General features: G+C 18.6%; 3 protein-coding genes across 3 annotated transcripts; 1 reads left to right on the top strand and 2 right to left on the bottom strand.

The window, feature by feature from the left end:
* Window positions 1-1171: 1171 nt before the first annotated feature.
* PGSY75_0703500 (erythrocyte membrane-associated antigen) lies at window positions 1172-8113 on the bottom strand (the record flags this gene model as incomplete). The annotated part of the gene is made up of 1 exon (XM_018784906.1): window positions 1172-8113. The coding sequence occupies one exon, from the start codon at window positions 8111-8113 to the stop codon at window positions 1172-1174; it is 6942 nt and encodes a 2313-aa protein (XP_018642407.1).
* A 3378-nt stretch (window positions 8114-11491) lies between these two features.
* PGSY75_0703400 (hypothetical protein) lies at window positions 11492-13939 on the top strand (the record flags this gene model as incomplete). The annotated part of the gene is made up of 1 exon (XM_018784905.1): window positions 11492-13939. One exon carries the CDS (start codon window positions 11492-11494, stop codon window positions 13937-13939), a length of 2448 nt encoding a protein of 815 aa, XP_018642406.1.
* A 368-nt stretch (window positions 13940-14307) lies between these two features.
* PGSY75_0703300 (hypothetical protein) lies at window positions 14308-14748 on the bottom strand (the record flags this gene model as incomplete). The annotated part of the gene is made up of 1 exon (XM_018784904.1): window positions 14308-14748. The coding sequence occupies one exon, from the start codon at window positions 14746-14748 to the stop codon at window positions 14308-14310; it is 441 nt and encodes a 146-aa protein (XP_018642405.1).
* Between the last annotated feature and the right edge of the window lie 110 nt (window positions 14749-14858).

Below are 14858 nucleotides of genomic sequence, written 5' to 3'. Positions count from 1 at the left end.
TATAATATATTATATATTTATATATTCTTAATAAAACTTTAATTGTGAATATATATATATATATATAAAACATGAATTTTTTTTTTTATTAAATATATATATTTATGCAGTGTTCTTTTTTATATACATTAAAAAAAAAAAAAAAAAATGAAGATGATTAAAATTTTTTTTTTTTTTTTGGAAAAATGATACTGCATAATATGTATATATATTTTTTAGTGATACTGTATTTTTTTTATTTTTCTTATTACTCAATGATTATATTTAAATGACATATATATATATAATATAATTATACCCCTAGATATGTTGTAAAATAAAAAAAAAAATTTATCTTCCAGATTTAATATTAAAATATATATTTATCGAATTAAAATATTAATTACACATATATTATATGTGTGTTACCATATAATTATAAATAATATAAAAGAAAATAATTATCCATAAAAATAAGAATATTTTATATATTCTATAAATTTTGTATAAACATAATTATAATTTCTTAAGTGTTTATAAAAGTTTAAAAATATTTTAATATATATATATATATAAATATATTATTAACAAGGTGGTAGTTCTAATATTTTTAGTTTAATATACAAAATATATAATTACCTATGCAGTAAATATGAAACATAAAAATGTAATATTATAATGTATATTTTTATTTTTAATTTATATTTTCACCATTTAAAAGAAAAAAATAAATATAAGTTATAAAAAAAAAAAAAAAAATTATAAATAATAAAAAAATGGGGATTATTATTATAAATATAATATAAATTTATATATATATATATATATATATATTTTTACTTATTTATTAAAGGGTTAAATTTGATATAATATATATAAAAAAAAAAAAAAAAAAGTTTTTAATTATAATAAAAATAATTTAATTATATATAAAAATATTACATTTATAAATTTATTAAGAAAAAAATATTAGTACATGAAAATCCAGATTATTTTATTTTATTAATTTATATTAAATAATAAAAAAAAAAAAATTTAAGATAATACTACACAAAAATGTATATACAATACATATATATTATATGTATATTTATTTATATTATATGTATATTTATTTATATTCATTTATATTCATTTATATTGATTTATTTATAGTTTAAATGTGGTATTGCTTTTATTTTTTTTTTACTTTTTATAATAAATCCTCCCAGTTTTCTACAATTTCTTCGACCTGCTGGACCCCAGCTGCATCCTTATTATCAAGATCATTTACATTAATATTATCATTGTTTGTAAAATAATTTTGTTCGTAGTCATTAGAGAATCCTGTGTCATTTCCATAGAAATAATAATTATCTGAGACATTAATATTCTTTAAGTTGACAGCTTTATTAATTTTATTTAATTTATCTAATAATGAATAGTCTGTATTTTCTAAGTGATCATTTAATTTAGTTACATGTACTATTGCTCTTTTTGATGAGATCCATTTTAACCAAGGTAGCCAATTAGCTGGATCGTTTGCTAATGTGAATTGATCTCCAAAAAGAATAACACCTCTTTTTGCTCTTGTCAACATAACATTTAATCTTCTAGCATCTCTTAAGAAACCTAATTCATTATTTGCATTTGATCTAACTGCTGAAAATAAAATAAGATCTTTTTCTTTTCCTCCTTGAAAACCATCGATTGAGTCGATTTCTATTCTATGTGAAGCTTCATAAGAGAAAGCATCTTGAACAGCTTTTTTTAATTTCATTTTTTGTGCATCATATGCTGTTAATATTCCAATTTCATCAACAGATACACATCCTTCATTGATTATAGATTTTAATACAGTGATTAATGGTTCTATTTCATATAAATTAAATTTTGATGTTCCATAAGCATTTTCAAATTTACTACCAGGTTTTCCTATTGATACATCTATAAATGCTAATCTACATTTTGGATTTGGCCATAAGAAACCTTTAATGATTGGTCTATTTTCTTCTGTTACATTTGCTGTTTTTAATTTATTATCATAAAAATGGAAATTCGGAAATACACATATACTTAAGTGCATACGTCTTTGTGTATTTAATAAATGTATAGGTGCAATTTTTGCCATGACAAATCTTTCTAATAATGATTTATCTAATCCTAATTTTATAGCATCTGGTGAAATAATAGTTGGTGGTAATTGTTTATGATCTCCTATTAATACTAAGTTATTACAATAATGTCCTAATGGTATTAAATTGGATGGTTCAATAGATTGAGCACATTCATCGATTATTACTCTTTCAAATTTTTCATTATCAAATATTTCATGTCCTGATCCAACACAAGTAGCTATAACAACATTATATTTTTTAACAGCTTCTAGAAATAATAAAGCTTTCATTACTTTTGCTTCTTTCTGCATATTATTTTTTCTTAATTTTAATAAATCTTTATAACGATGAAATTCCATAATAGCTTCTTCATGGAAATCACTATCACTACCTGCTCCAACACGAACAGCTTGTATATTTCTTTTTTTTAAACCTTCTACTAAATTATTTGCAGCAACATTTGAATCAGCTACAGCTAATATTTTTTTATTACTATTTTGTTTATGCCAACTATCAATGATGGCACAAGCAACATGAGTTTTACCTGTACCTGGTGGACCTTGAACTAGAGTTAATCTTCTTGTCAATGCACTTAGACATGCTAATTTTTGTGAATCATTAAGAGGTAAATTAGTTGGCAAATTAATACTTTCTATTAAATATTTATCAATATCTTCAACTTGTGAATTACCTATTTGTTTATTTATACTTTCATTTAATAAATCTTCATATGGATTCTTAGCTTCTTTACTATAATCATTTAATATATCATCAGTCATACTATTATTTTTTAATATTTCATTATTTTGAAAATCCATTTTTATTTCCTCATAATCTGCTATTTCTTCATTTAATTTTCCATTTTGGGCTATATATTTACTATACTTATTATAAGAGTGTAATATTAAGAAACGTATTTCTGGTGTAAATACATAAGGTGATTGATATTGTGTAGGTATTGAACTTATAAATGTAATAGATCTTAAAGCTTGTAACATTCTTTCATGTGTTACAATATTTAATAATAAATATAATCTATATTTATTATATTTAACATTTGCTTTTTTAGTATTTTCTGCTGAAAATATTCTTATATTAATATTATAAACTGTATTATCACTTTTAGTACTAGTAATACTACCAATTAAACTATTAGACCAAGCATCTTCATCTTTTAATAAGGCATCACACGGTTTCAATAAAACAATATCATCTTCTCTCATTTGTGTTGATTTCATCCATTCTTTTTCTTCATTCGTTAGAGTACATGTACATGATAAAACAGGCATAGTAATACTTTTCAATTTTAATAATAATGATTTATTTTCATGTAAGTATTCAAAATTCTTTTTTTCTTGTATGCTTTGTGCTAGATTTGCTTGTAATTCTAACGCTAGCATAATTCGATATTTTTTATAATAATCATGAGCACACTTTGATATAAAAATGGAATAATCTAATTCGACTTGTTGTAAAAGAGATATGCAATTAAAACAAAGTTTATCGTTTAATATAACAACACATTCGTCTATAAGTTTTTCCCACAAATCTATAGAAACTAATTTATGAATATAATTATTATCTGTAAGGTTCTTATTTTGTATATAAGGGTTAAAGAATTGGGAGTTATTATTATTATTATTATTGATATTATTGTTGTCGTTATTTTCTTCTACTTTGTTGTTAGGAAACATGTTTGGCGATGCACCATTAGTAGATTCGTCCTTCACACAATGGTTATTACTATACATATTGTTAATATTGTTAATATTGTTATTATTGTTATTATTGTTAATATTGTTATTATTGTTAATATTGTTATTATTGTTAATATTATTTATATTGTTAACATTGTTATCATTTTTGTTTATATTTTTTTCCATTTGTTCTACCTCCTTACGACCCTCTCTACTAACCTCCACAATAGTATTTAATAATCTGTTTATAGGATCATAATTTCCATCTATTAATAGTTCTCTTAATAAATAAACAACAAATATAGACCATGCATTACTACTATATTGCATAATAAATTGTATAGCCATATTTAAAGCCTTATTTAAATCTTTTGATATTAAATCTCTAATAAATTGTGCATTTTTTCTATCAGTAGATGATATATATTCTATTAAATTATTTTTTACTAACATATCATATGCTGCTTCACATTTGGCTAGACTTTTTGTGCTACCATAACCAACACTTTTAGCTTTGCATGTATTCTTTCCATTTTTCCACTCCCAATCTAATGTACATTTATATAAATTAAAAACTTGTTCAAATACTTCTGATTGTTGTATTTTATATCTTGAAGCTATATTATTTCTTAACATCTGTATGCTACTAGCATCTTGTTTAGTTAAACAATATTCAATTAAATCGTTTGGATCTGATACTTGTTCAGATTGTGTATTTACATCTTGTGTAGCTATTTGTTGTATACCTCCTTGTTGTGTATTATTTAATAAATTCATATTTGCATTTAAGAACATATTGTTATTACCGTTTTGAAGGTTCATATTATTAGAATTTAAATTATTGTTGTTCATAATATTTCCTTGGTTATTAGCTAAATGTCCAACATTTTTATTTACACTATTGATATTATTATTATTATTATTATTATTATTAATATTATTAATATTATTGATGTTGTGCATATCGGTTGAATCAGATGTTAATATATTATTCATATTATTCATATTATTCATATGATTATTGTTGTAGTTAACATTGTTCATGTAATTATTCATATTCATATTACTATTTCTATTTAACATATGATCATTATTTATTTCTTGATATTTACTATTTTTATTTTCTTGATAAGATAACATATTATTATTATTACTACTTGCATTCATATTATTATTGTTATACATAATTTCATTGAAATTTTTATTTGTTCCTTGATTTTTGCTATATTTGTTCTGATTAATCATATTGACATCATCAAAGTTTTTACTGTTACTATTCATATATTTGTTATATAATGTATTATTATTATTACCACTATTAGTTATATTATTATTATTATTATTATTAGTGCTGTTGTTTATAATTGATGGGTTATCAAATGAATTAATAAATCTCTTATTATCATCAGTCATTTTTAAAAAGTCATTTTCTCTAATTAATTGTTCTTTAACATCATACAATATCATATACAACCTTTGTGTAGCTACCAATTCAGCAATTTTTTCATGTTCATGTTGAGCAGATGCTTGATATATTTTATTATTTATTTTCCATTCAATATTACAAGAATATAAATTATTAATGAATTTATTTTCTAAATTTTTATTTTCTACTTTCAAAATAACATTCAAACTATTGATCATCCATTTTGTCATTTGATCTAATTCTAATAAGGATATATTTTTTAATTTTAATAATATTTTTTTCACACAAACTTTCTTGCTTAATTTTTTGGTATTATGAGTACCATATACTACAATTCTTTCATCATTTGTAAATGACCAGATAATAGAATATTTAATCTTATCATTTTCATTTACAAATTCTTCTTTCGATTCTGCTTTTAAATAATTCTTCCTTATATAGAAAAGAGTTAATATATTTTCATCTTTATACATATAATTTAAAAATTCATTAAAATCGTAATAACGAAAAGCATCACTATCTAAATCAAGAGGAACATTATTATTATTATTATTATTGTTCATATTATTTGTGTTATTATTTTTATTATCTTCTAATTTATTTATAAGATTGTTCATATTTTTTGAGTTAGTTGAAGAAGAAAAATTTCCATAGTATTCATTCTTTTTAATACCGAAATTATTAATTTGATTTAAATCTGCATTATTGTTGTTATGAAAGCTGTTGTGTTTTATAAACATATTACTAGAGCTTCGACCAATACCCACATTACTATTACTATTATTATTATTGTTATTATTTTTGTTGTTGTTGTTGTTATTATTATTGTTGTTATTTTCATTATTATTCATGTTGCCATCACCTTTGGTCATTGAGTTCCTATCATTCGAATTTATAATATTTTTTGATGAATCCACACTATGATTCATATGGTTATAAGTTTGCATAGATAATTTATTATTTCTTACACCTCTATTATATCCAGACGTCATGCTTTCCATCATTGCTCCTGTTCTTGAATTGTCATATAAGATATCATGCACATTATATGGATGATTACCTTCGATATTATCATTTTTATTCATGTCTTTATTTTTGATAAGATTGTTTAATTTTAACATATTATTATTACTACTACTACTACTCGTCGTGGTTGTATTATTATGATGATTCATTTTGTTTATATTATTATTTCCATGTTTGCTACTTATATTATTAATTGTTTCATTGGTACTTAGCATATTATTCATATCCACTTTATTACAATTTGATGATTCCATTGTTAAGATATTTATATTTTTATGTAAATCCATAGAATTCATTTCATTAGTCATAATCATCATATTATTATTATTACTACTACTACTATCGTTATTATGGCTGTAATTATTATTATTGTAATTATTGTTGTAATTATTATAATTATTGTTATTGTTTGATATATCGTCAGATGTTTCTCTTTTAAAATTTGGTGTATACGACGATGAAGATGTTTTATTGTTATTTAAATTATCGTTAGATTTATTATTATAATAATAGTTATTATTATGTAGTTGGTTATTATAATTGTTATTATGACTATTATTATTATTATTGCTACTACTACTATTATTATTATTATTATTATTGCCATTATTATTATCATTATTATTATTATTATAATGAGACATATATTTTTTATTCATATTAAATGGATTTTTCATATTCTTTAAACTATTTACACCCGCATTCGTAGTATTCATATTTTTTATATTATTTGTATAATTTTCATTATAATAATTATATCTGGAATCATTATTTTTTAAAGCATTATTATAAGAATTGGTATCTTCTAAAATTTTTGATGATTTTGTATTCATATTTTTATCATTATGTTTATTATAATTATTAATTTTTAAAGAGTTATCTAAACTATTAGTATTTGCTAATGTATTATTATTTACGTACATATTCTTATCTTTCATATTATTATTAATTAATAAATAATCTTTATTATTATAATTACTTTTAGGGCCATACATTCCAGAATTATCATTTAGATGTACCATATTATTATTACTATTATCATTATTGTTGCTACTAGGATTATTAGATAAAATATTGTAATTTTTTTTGTCCTTGTTATTTATATTAAAATTTAAAGAGTTGTTTAATTTAGTTTCATTACATGCAGAATTTGGCCCTTCATTATTTTTATTCATTTCTCTATTTTGTATATATGTAGAATAAGTTCCCGCAAAATTATTTGAAAATTTGTTACTATTATTATTATTGATATTATTGATATTATTGATATTATTATTATTAATACTATTAATACTATTAATATTTACATTAATATTGTTATTGCTACTTACATATTGATTGCTTGGACCATTAACACTACTATTATTTATATAACTTCCTGATGCCTTCCCCTTAATAATATTGTTATTGTGTGTACTGCTATAGTTGTTGTTATTCTGACTAAATTGCTTACTATATGTTATATTTCTATTTTGATTATAACTCCTATGATTCTTTATATCAGTATTTTTATTAAATGATACTAGATTATCATTTAATAGGTGATCATTTTTATTATTATTTGAATTATTCATATTTAAAGATTTTGGCAATTTGTTATTCATTTTTTTTTCTTTATTATTATTTAATTTATAAAAAAGGGCATTATAATTTTTCTTATTTATATTATTATTCAATATATAATTCTGTGCTTTTCTAATTTTGGTTCGAAGAAAAAAAAGATTATCGCTATTAATGTTAATGCTCTTGATACCCCTTGAGTTGTTTATATGATTTAGCTTGTGTCGTGATTTTATTACTACTGATGTTGTTTTTAATATATTAATTAATGAAAATATATACATGTATCGGTATGTTATAAGACTATAAGAGAAGTTCTTTAAAATCATATCATATAATTTCTTAAAAAACTTCTCCCACAAAAGTTCCCTTATTTTTTTAAATAAATTAAATAAATATTTGTAATATATATATATATTAAATGTATGTAAAAAATATATATATTATTATATAGTTAAATATAGTTGTTGTTTCATATATATAGGGAAAAAATTATAATTACTCTTTAAATAATATAATGTACATATATATTATACATATATATATATATATATATATATATATATATATATATATGGAAAATAAATTATATATTTTTACAAAATTTTAAAAAACAAAGAGGGAAAATAAGTAAATAAATAAATATATAATAATATATATATTATATATTCTTATAATATATATGTATATATATTTATATATACTTTATTAAATGCTATTATAAAAATGTTCCTTTTTTTTTTTTTTTTTTTCTTGTTTTTTTTTGTTTTTTTTTTTTTAAATTATACTATTTTTTTTTTTGTTTTTATATTGTATATAATAAATCCAATATTATATAAATAAATATAAATTTGTATATATATATATATATCTATATTTTATTATTCTCAAAGTTTACGTGTACATAAATTATATAAATATAATACTTATTAAATTATATATAATATAAATGTTTTACATTTTTTAATATGTTTCTTTGTTTTTATATTTTCATTAATTTTATTATAATTTCTATTTTTTTTTACTTTTCCTTATTTAGATATTTTGTATTTGTTTCTTTTTTTTTTTTTTTTTTTTAATTCTTACAATATTATATATATATATATATATATATATTTTTTTTTATATGTTTCTTTTTGTTTTTTAAATAAAAATTGAAAATGTATATATAAATATATATATAATATGAATTTATTTTATATTTTCATATATATTTATATATAAATAAAAAAAAAAAAAATATATATATATATACTTATTAATTTTATATTATATATATACAATATTATAAAAAATTCATATATTTTATATATAAAAAAAAAATATTATTATTACTATATATTATATTATTATAAATATTAAATATATATTATTTTTTTTTTTTTGGAAAAATATATTTTTATTTTCTTCCCATACATTATATATATGATATATGTATATATGTATATATATATAATATTATTATATATATATTATATATATATATATTTTATATGTATAATATATATATATTATATATATAAAATATATAATAAACCAGTGTAAAAAAACATATTTTTATATATATTTATACAAACCCAAAATATAAAAAAAAAAAAAAAATGATCATATTTTTAAATGTAAATTTATATAAAATAAAACTATAAATTATTATTTTGTAATAGTAATATTATAGAAATATCGAAATAAAAAAATAATTTATTTATAAATATCAAGATTATAATATTTAAAAAAAATAAAAAAGGAGGGGAAAAAAAAAGTGTTATTTTACTTATATATATATATAAAGGTTATAAGAAAAATATATAATTTTACATGCGCAAAGAATTTAAAAATGTATATAAATATAATAATATAAATTATATAATAAAATATATATTATATATATGTATTATATATATAATATATATATATATATATATATATATTATAAGATACTAGTTAAAAAATAAAAAAAAAATCCTTTTATTATATACTATATATGAAATATATATTTAGGAAAAATTTGATTATGAGCCCATTATTATATGTAATAAATTTATATTTATATATTAATATTATTTATTATATCATATTATTTTTATTTTCATATGGTTTATTTATATATATATATATTATATATAAATGTTTTTATTTTATATTTATAAAAAAAAAAAAAAAAAAAACAACTATATATTACACAAATGGATTTTTTTTTTTTATATAAATATTATACAAACATTTATATATATGAATAAATATAAATATGTGCATAAATATTATTTTTATTTGAAAATATAATATATATATTATATATATATATATATATGCTTAATTTTGAATTAATTTATTTATTTTTTTTTTTTAAATTCTATTAACATATATATATGATGATATTATATTATTATATATTAATTAAAAATCACCATATATTATGTGTTTAAGATCCTTTAATATAGAATTATATAAAATATTTGAAAAAAAAAATAAATTGAAATATATATATATATTTAATTTTTTTAAAAAAGACTTTCTTTTATTCTGGTGTTTTATTCCCTTATAAGATCTTGTTTAATTTTATTTATTATTATTTTTTTTTTTTCCTGAAAATAAAAAACAAAACATTATTTTATTCAGAAAAAATATAGTTTTTTCTTCTTCATCTTTTTGATATTATAAAGTTTGGATGTTATTATAATAATATGTTTTTGAAATTTATAAAAAGCTTGATATTATATAGTATAGTATATTATCCTTTTATTGGTCATAAGTTATTTTATAAATATATTATATTATATATATATATATATAAATTTTAGTATTATGAAAAGAGAATAAAACATAGAAAATTTATAGGTACTTTATAAAATTTTTAGAATAAATAAATAAAAAAAAATATATATTATATTTATTTGTTCATATTTGACAAGTTCAATTTTAAGTAATTATATTATATGTAACATTCCTATTTATATATTTTAAATGTACTATGATATAACAATGAGTTAATTTATATTTTTTTTTTTATAATGATATTAAGTGTAAATGTAAAATTGTGCTTGTTTGTTTGTATAGTAAAAAAATAAAAAAAATAAAATATATATATATATATATTATTATATATTTATGGTATCATTATGTTTGTTTAAAATGTATAAGAATACAAAAGGGTACAATGTGGGAAATTCAAAGATATTTTCTTCTTTCTCATTTTTCAACCTAAACATTTATACAAATAAATAAAAATATATATATATATATATATATATATATATGTATGTATGTGTGTATATTTCATTTTATGTAAAATGCAATAATTCTACAGTTTAAGCTTTTCTTTTTTAATTTTTTTTTTTTTTTTTTTTTGGGTAAATATGAAAAGAAAAAGTAAGGAATAATATGACCATTTGTATATTTTTATATTCATATTATTAGGATATAATATGAATTATAAACTAAGAACATTTCTTCTTTAAATAAATAAAAATATATATATATATATATTTATAGATATAACTTATAATATTTGTTATGTATAGGAAAAAAAAAGATATAGTAAAATAATAAAATATAATATGATACAAAATATATAATTTTATTTTCTATAGAAAAGTATATCACAAGGATGTATTTAATAATATATAAGTAATTATATGTACACATAAAATATATACATATAAATATATATTATATGTATATATTTTAAAAAAATAAAAAAATAAAAAGTTATGTTGGGGTCATGTTTCTATTCATCCTTTGGAAAATATATCCAAATTAAGCCTTATATATTAAGTTCTAAAATAATTAAGAATGTTAAGTTGTTTAGTACAAGAAAGGTACCTATCATATTAATTGAAAGTATTAAAGATATTAAGAATATGGTTAATCATATCGAAACTATTTATTCTAACAATAATGAAGAAAAAAGAAAAAATGTTTTTTCTCATTTTGAAAAAAATAAAATCGGATTTATTTATATGGATAAGAATTGTGAAAATTTTTATAATCTCTGGGAATATTATCATTTAAAAAATGAACACATGACAGAGAAGAAGAAGAATGTGAATGATTATAAGACATGTAATCATAATGATAACAATACAAATAACAAATTGAATCATATATTTAAATTTTGTTCGAATGATGATGGTGATATGAATATTATGAAAAAAAATGTTATAGGTATTTATGTTCCTCTAGAAAGAAATATTTTTTCCTCAAAAATTAATTATTTTTATCTTTTTAATAATTTGAAAGAACTAATGAAAGGGAAATTATTTTATGAAATTTATTTTACTTTGCCAAATTGTATATTCTTCATTTCGTTCGTTTCTATTTATAAAAAATTAATATATTATAACAAATTGATTAGATTTTTTAAGAAATGCTATAAACATAATAAAAATAACAATGAAAGAAAAAACAACAAGAAGAAGAAAAACAAAAGAGGAAATATATTATATAAAAGACATAAAAACAAAATAATAAATAACAAAAATAAAATGTTAATAAATTTATATAGTAAAAAGGAAAAGGATTTAAAAAAAGAAATGAAATTATATCTTGAAAAAATATTTTTTAATACATTATATACAAAAGTTATTTATGAAGACTCAATTGAATTATCATCCTTTTTTTATAATTTTTTAGAAATAAATTTAAAAAATGTTATTGACATGCATTATTTATATGAATGTGTTATTTCATTATATAATTTAAAGATTTTAAAACATGATATCTTTTCCACAGCACTTGTTTTATATCCTGATTTGTATAATAATATCTTAATATATGAATATAAAAAGAAAAGGGGCAAATATACAAATCATGAATCAAATAATAATATCATTAATAAATGTGAAGAAAACAATATAGAGGTAAATAGTAATTCGCATATAAATATTCAACATTATGATAATTTATTAAATAAATCTTATCTTCATAATATAAAAGACAACATTAGGAGTAATAATTTAAAAGAGTTACATCCAGATGAATATTTTATGTGCACAATTAAAAAAAAATGTATCTCCATATATAACAATAATGATAATAATGAATTAGTAAATTTTGAAAGGCACCTGTTACATATTATGTACCTTTTTCCATGTGTCTCAAAATTATTGATAAAATATAAAGATGTAGAAGGATATCATATTAGTTTTAAAATTAATGCCATATTAAAAAGATATCACTTATTGAATTGTATAATAAATAAATTTATTATGAATAAAAATAAACTGAATGACAGCTTGAATGATAAGGAAGAAAATGTAATATGTGAAGGAGGGAATAAAGAAAGAGGCGCTATTGATAAAGAATTGAATATAAATTATAAGAAATCGATACAAGATAATAATAATTCAAATGGATATTATAATAAATCGTCTGGTCATTTTGATAATTCGTGTGATAATTTTGATAAATCACCTGAACATTTTGATAAATCACCTGAACATTATGATAAATCACCTGAACATTTTGATAAATCACCTGAACATTTTAACAAATCATCTGATCATTTTAATAAATCTCCTAAACCTAATAAACAATTACATATACATTGTAATCAACCCCCTGATAATTATGCTTCTTACCAAGACAATTTAATCCTTTCGTTGTGTAAGCAAATAAATATTAAAGAAGATATATTATATGATCACAATTTAATTATTGGTAAAAATATATATGCATACATACATGAAATAAATAAGACTAATCAAAATATAGTGTTTCGTTTTAATTTTAATTTGAAAGATATTAATTTTCAAAATGTGATATGTTCAAAAAATTCCTATGATGAGGAAGATAAGGAAGAAAATATAAAAACATTAAATGAATATATACAAAATATATACAAAAATATGTTTTTAGATGATATTATAATAGAACAACGGAATGAGCACATTTATAATTATAAAAATAATATATTAGTAGGATTATTGCATGATAAGGAAAATAATTTTCATTATTTTTCTGATAAAAATGTTGGAGATATTGTATTGTGCACAGTGCGTAATATTTCTTCATGTGGCAAATATATATATATAGAACGCTTTGATACAAAAAATCTTATATTTCTTTTTCGCAAGGATAAGTATGTAAATTTAGAAAGAAATTATAATTATGATGATATAAATGAAATTAATGAAGATATGTTGAAAGAAATAATGTAGAATTAAAATGATGTTTATTCATTGTATATTTGTGTAATTCTTCAAATGTGTCGAAAATATATAAATGAATATTTTTTTTTTTTTTTATATGTATTAATTTTTTTTTTTTTTTTTTTTGTGTTAATTTGTTTTTATATATTTTTTTAAAAATTAAAATAATATATATATTATATATATATATATAAATTTTGTTGATTTAAAAAAAAAAAAAATTTAAAAAAAGGGATAAAATTACCAAAAAAATAAAATAATAAAATAAAAAAAATAATGAGGATAATATAAATATAATATTAAACGTATTAATAATGTTTGAATGATCCATACTAAAAATACAAACATATGTTTAAATTCATTTTAATTATTTTTGTTTAAAAATCAAATGTGTCATCATCCAGGCCAATATCTTGTTGAAAATCATTATCATCAATAGTTGGGTCATTATTTGCAAAGTGTTCATTTGAATATGTATTCATATTATCATTGGAATAATTATTTGTGGGTTCATTATTAAAATGATCTTCATGATTATTTATATAGGTATCATAAGTACGTGGACCAAATATTTGATCTAGTAATCTATTACTTAAAAAGAACCCACAACCATATATAAAACTTTCATAAAATGTATTAAGCAAACCTCCTGCTCTTTGTGGTCTACTTATTCTGTTATTATCATTTTGATCCATGACATTATTATTTGCTGAATTATATTTATATTGTGCTACATTTTTATGTAAATTTTTCCTTACACTCTTTCTTGATGTATTGTGGTTAATAAATCTGGAAAAGGCCCTTTTCAAAATGAACATTTTTTTTTTAATTTCAAAGGAGCAAGTTTATACATTTATAAAAGTTTTATATATGGTTGTGGGTTCTTTTTAAGTAATAGATTACTAGATCAAATATTTGGTCCACGTAC

This window comes from Plasmodium gaboni, chromosome 7 (assembly GCF_001602025.1).
Source record: "Plasmodium gaboni strain SY75 chromosome 7, whole genome shotgun sequence".
Taxonomy (NCBI): domain Eukaryota; phylum Apicomplexa; class Aconoidasida; order Haemosporida; family Plasmodiidae; genus Plasmodium; species Plasmodium gaboni.
The sequence above is the reverse complement of the archived record's forward strand: the minus strand, read 5'-3'. Positions and strand labels throughout refer to the sequence as shown.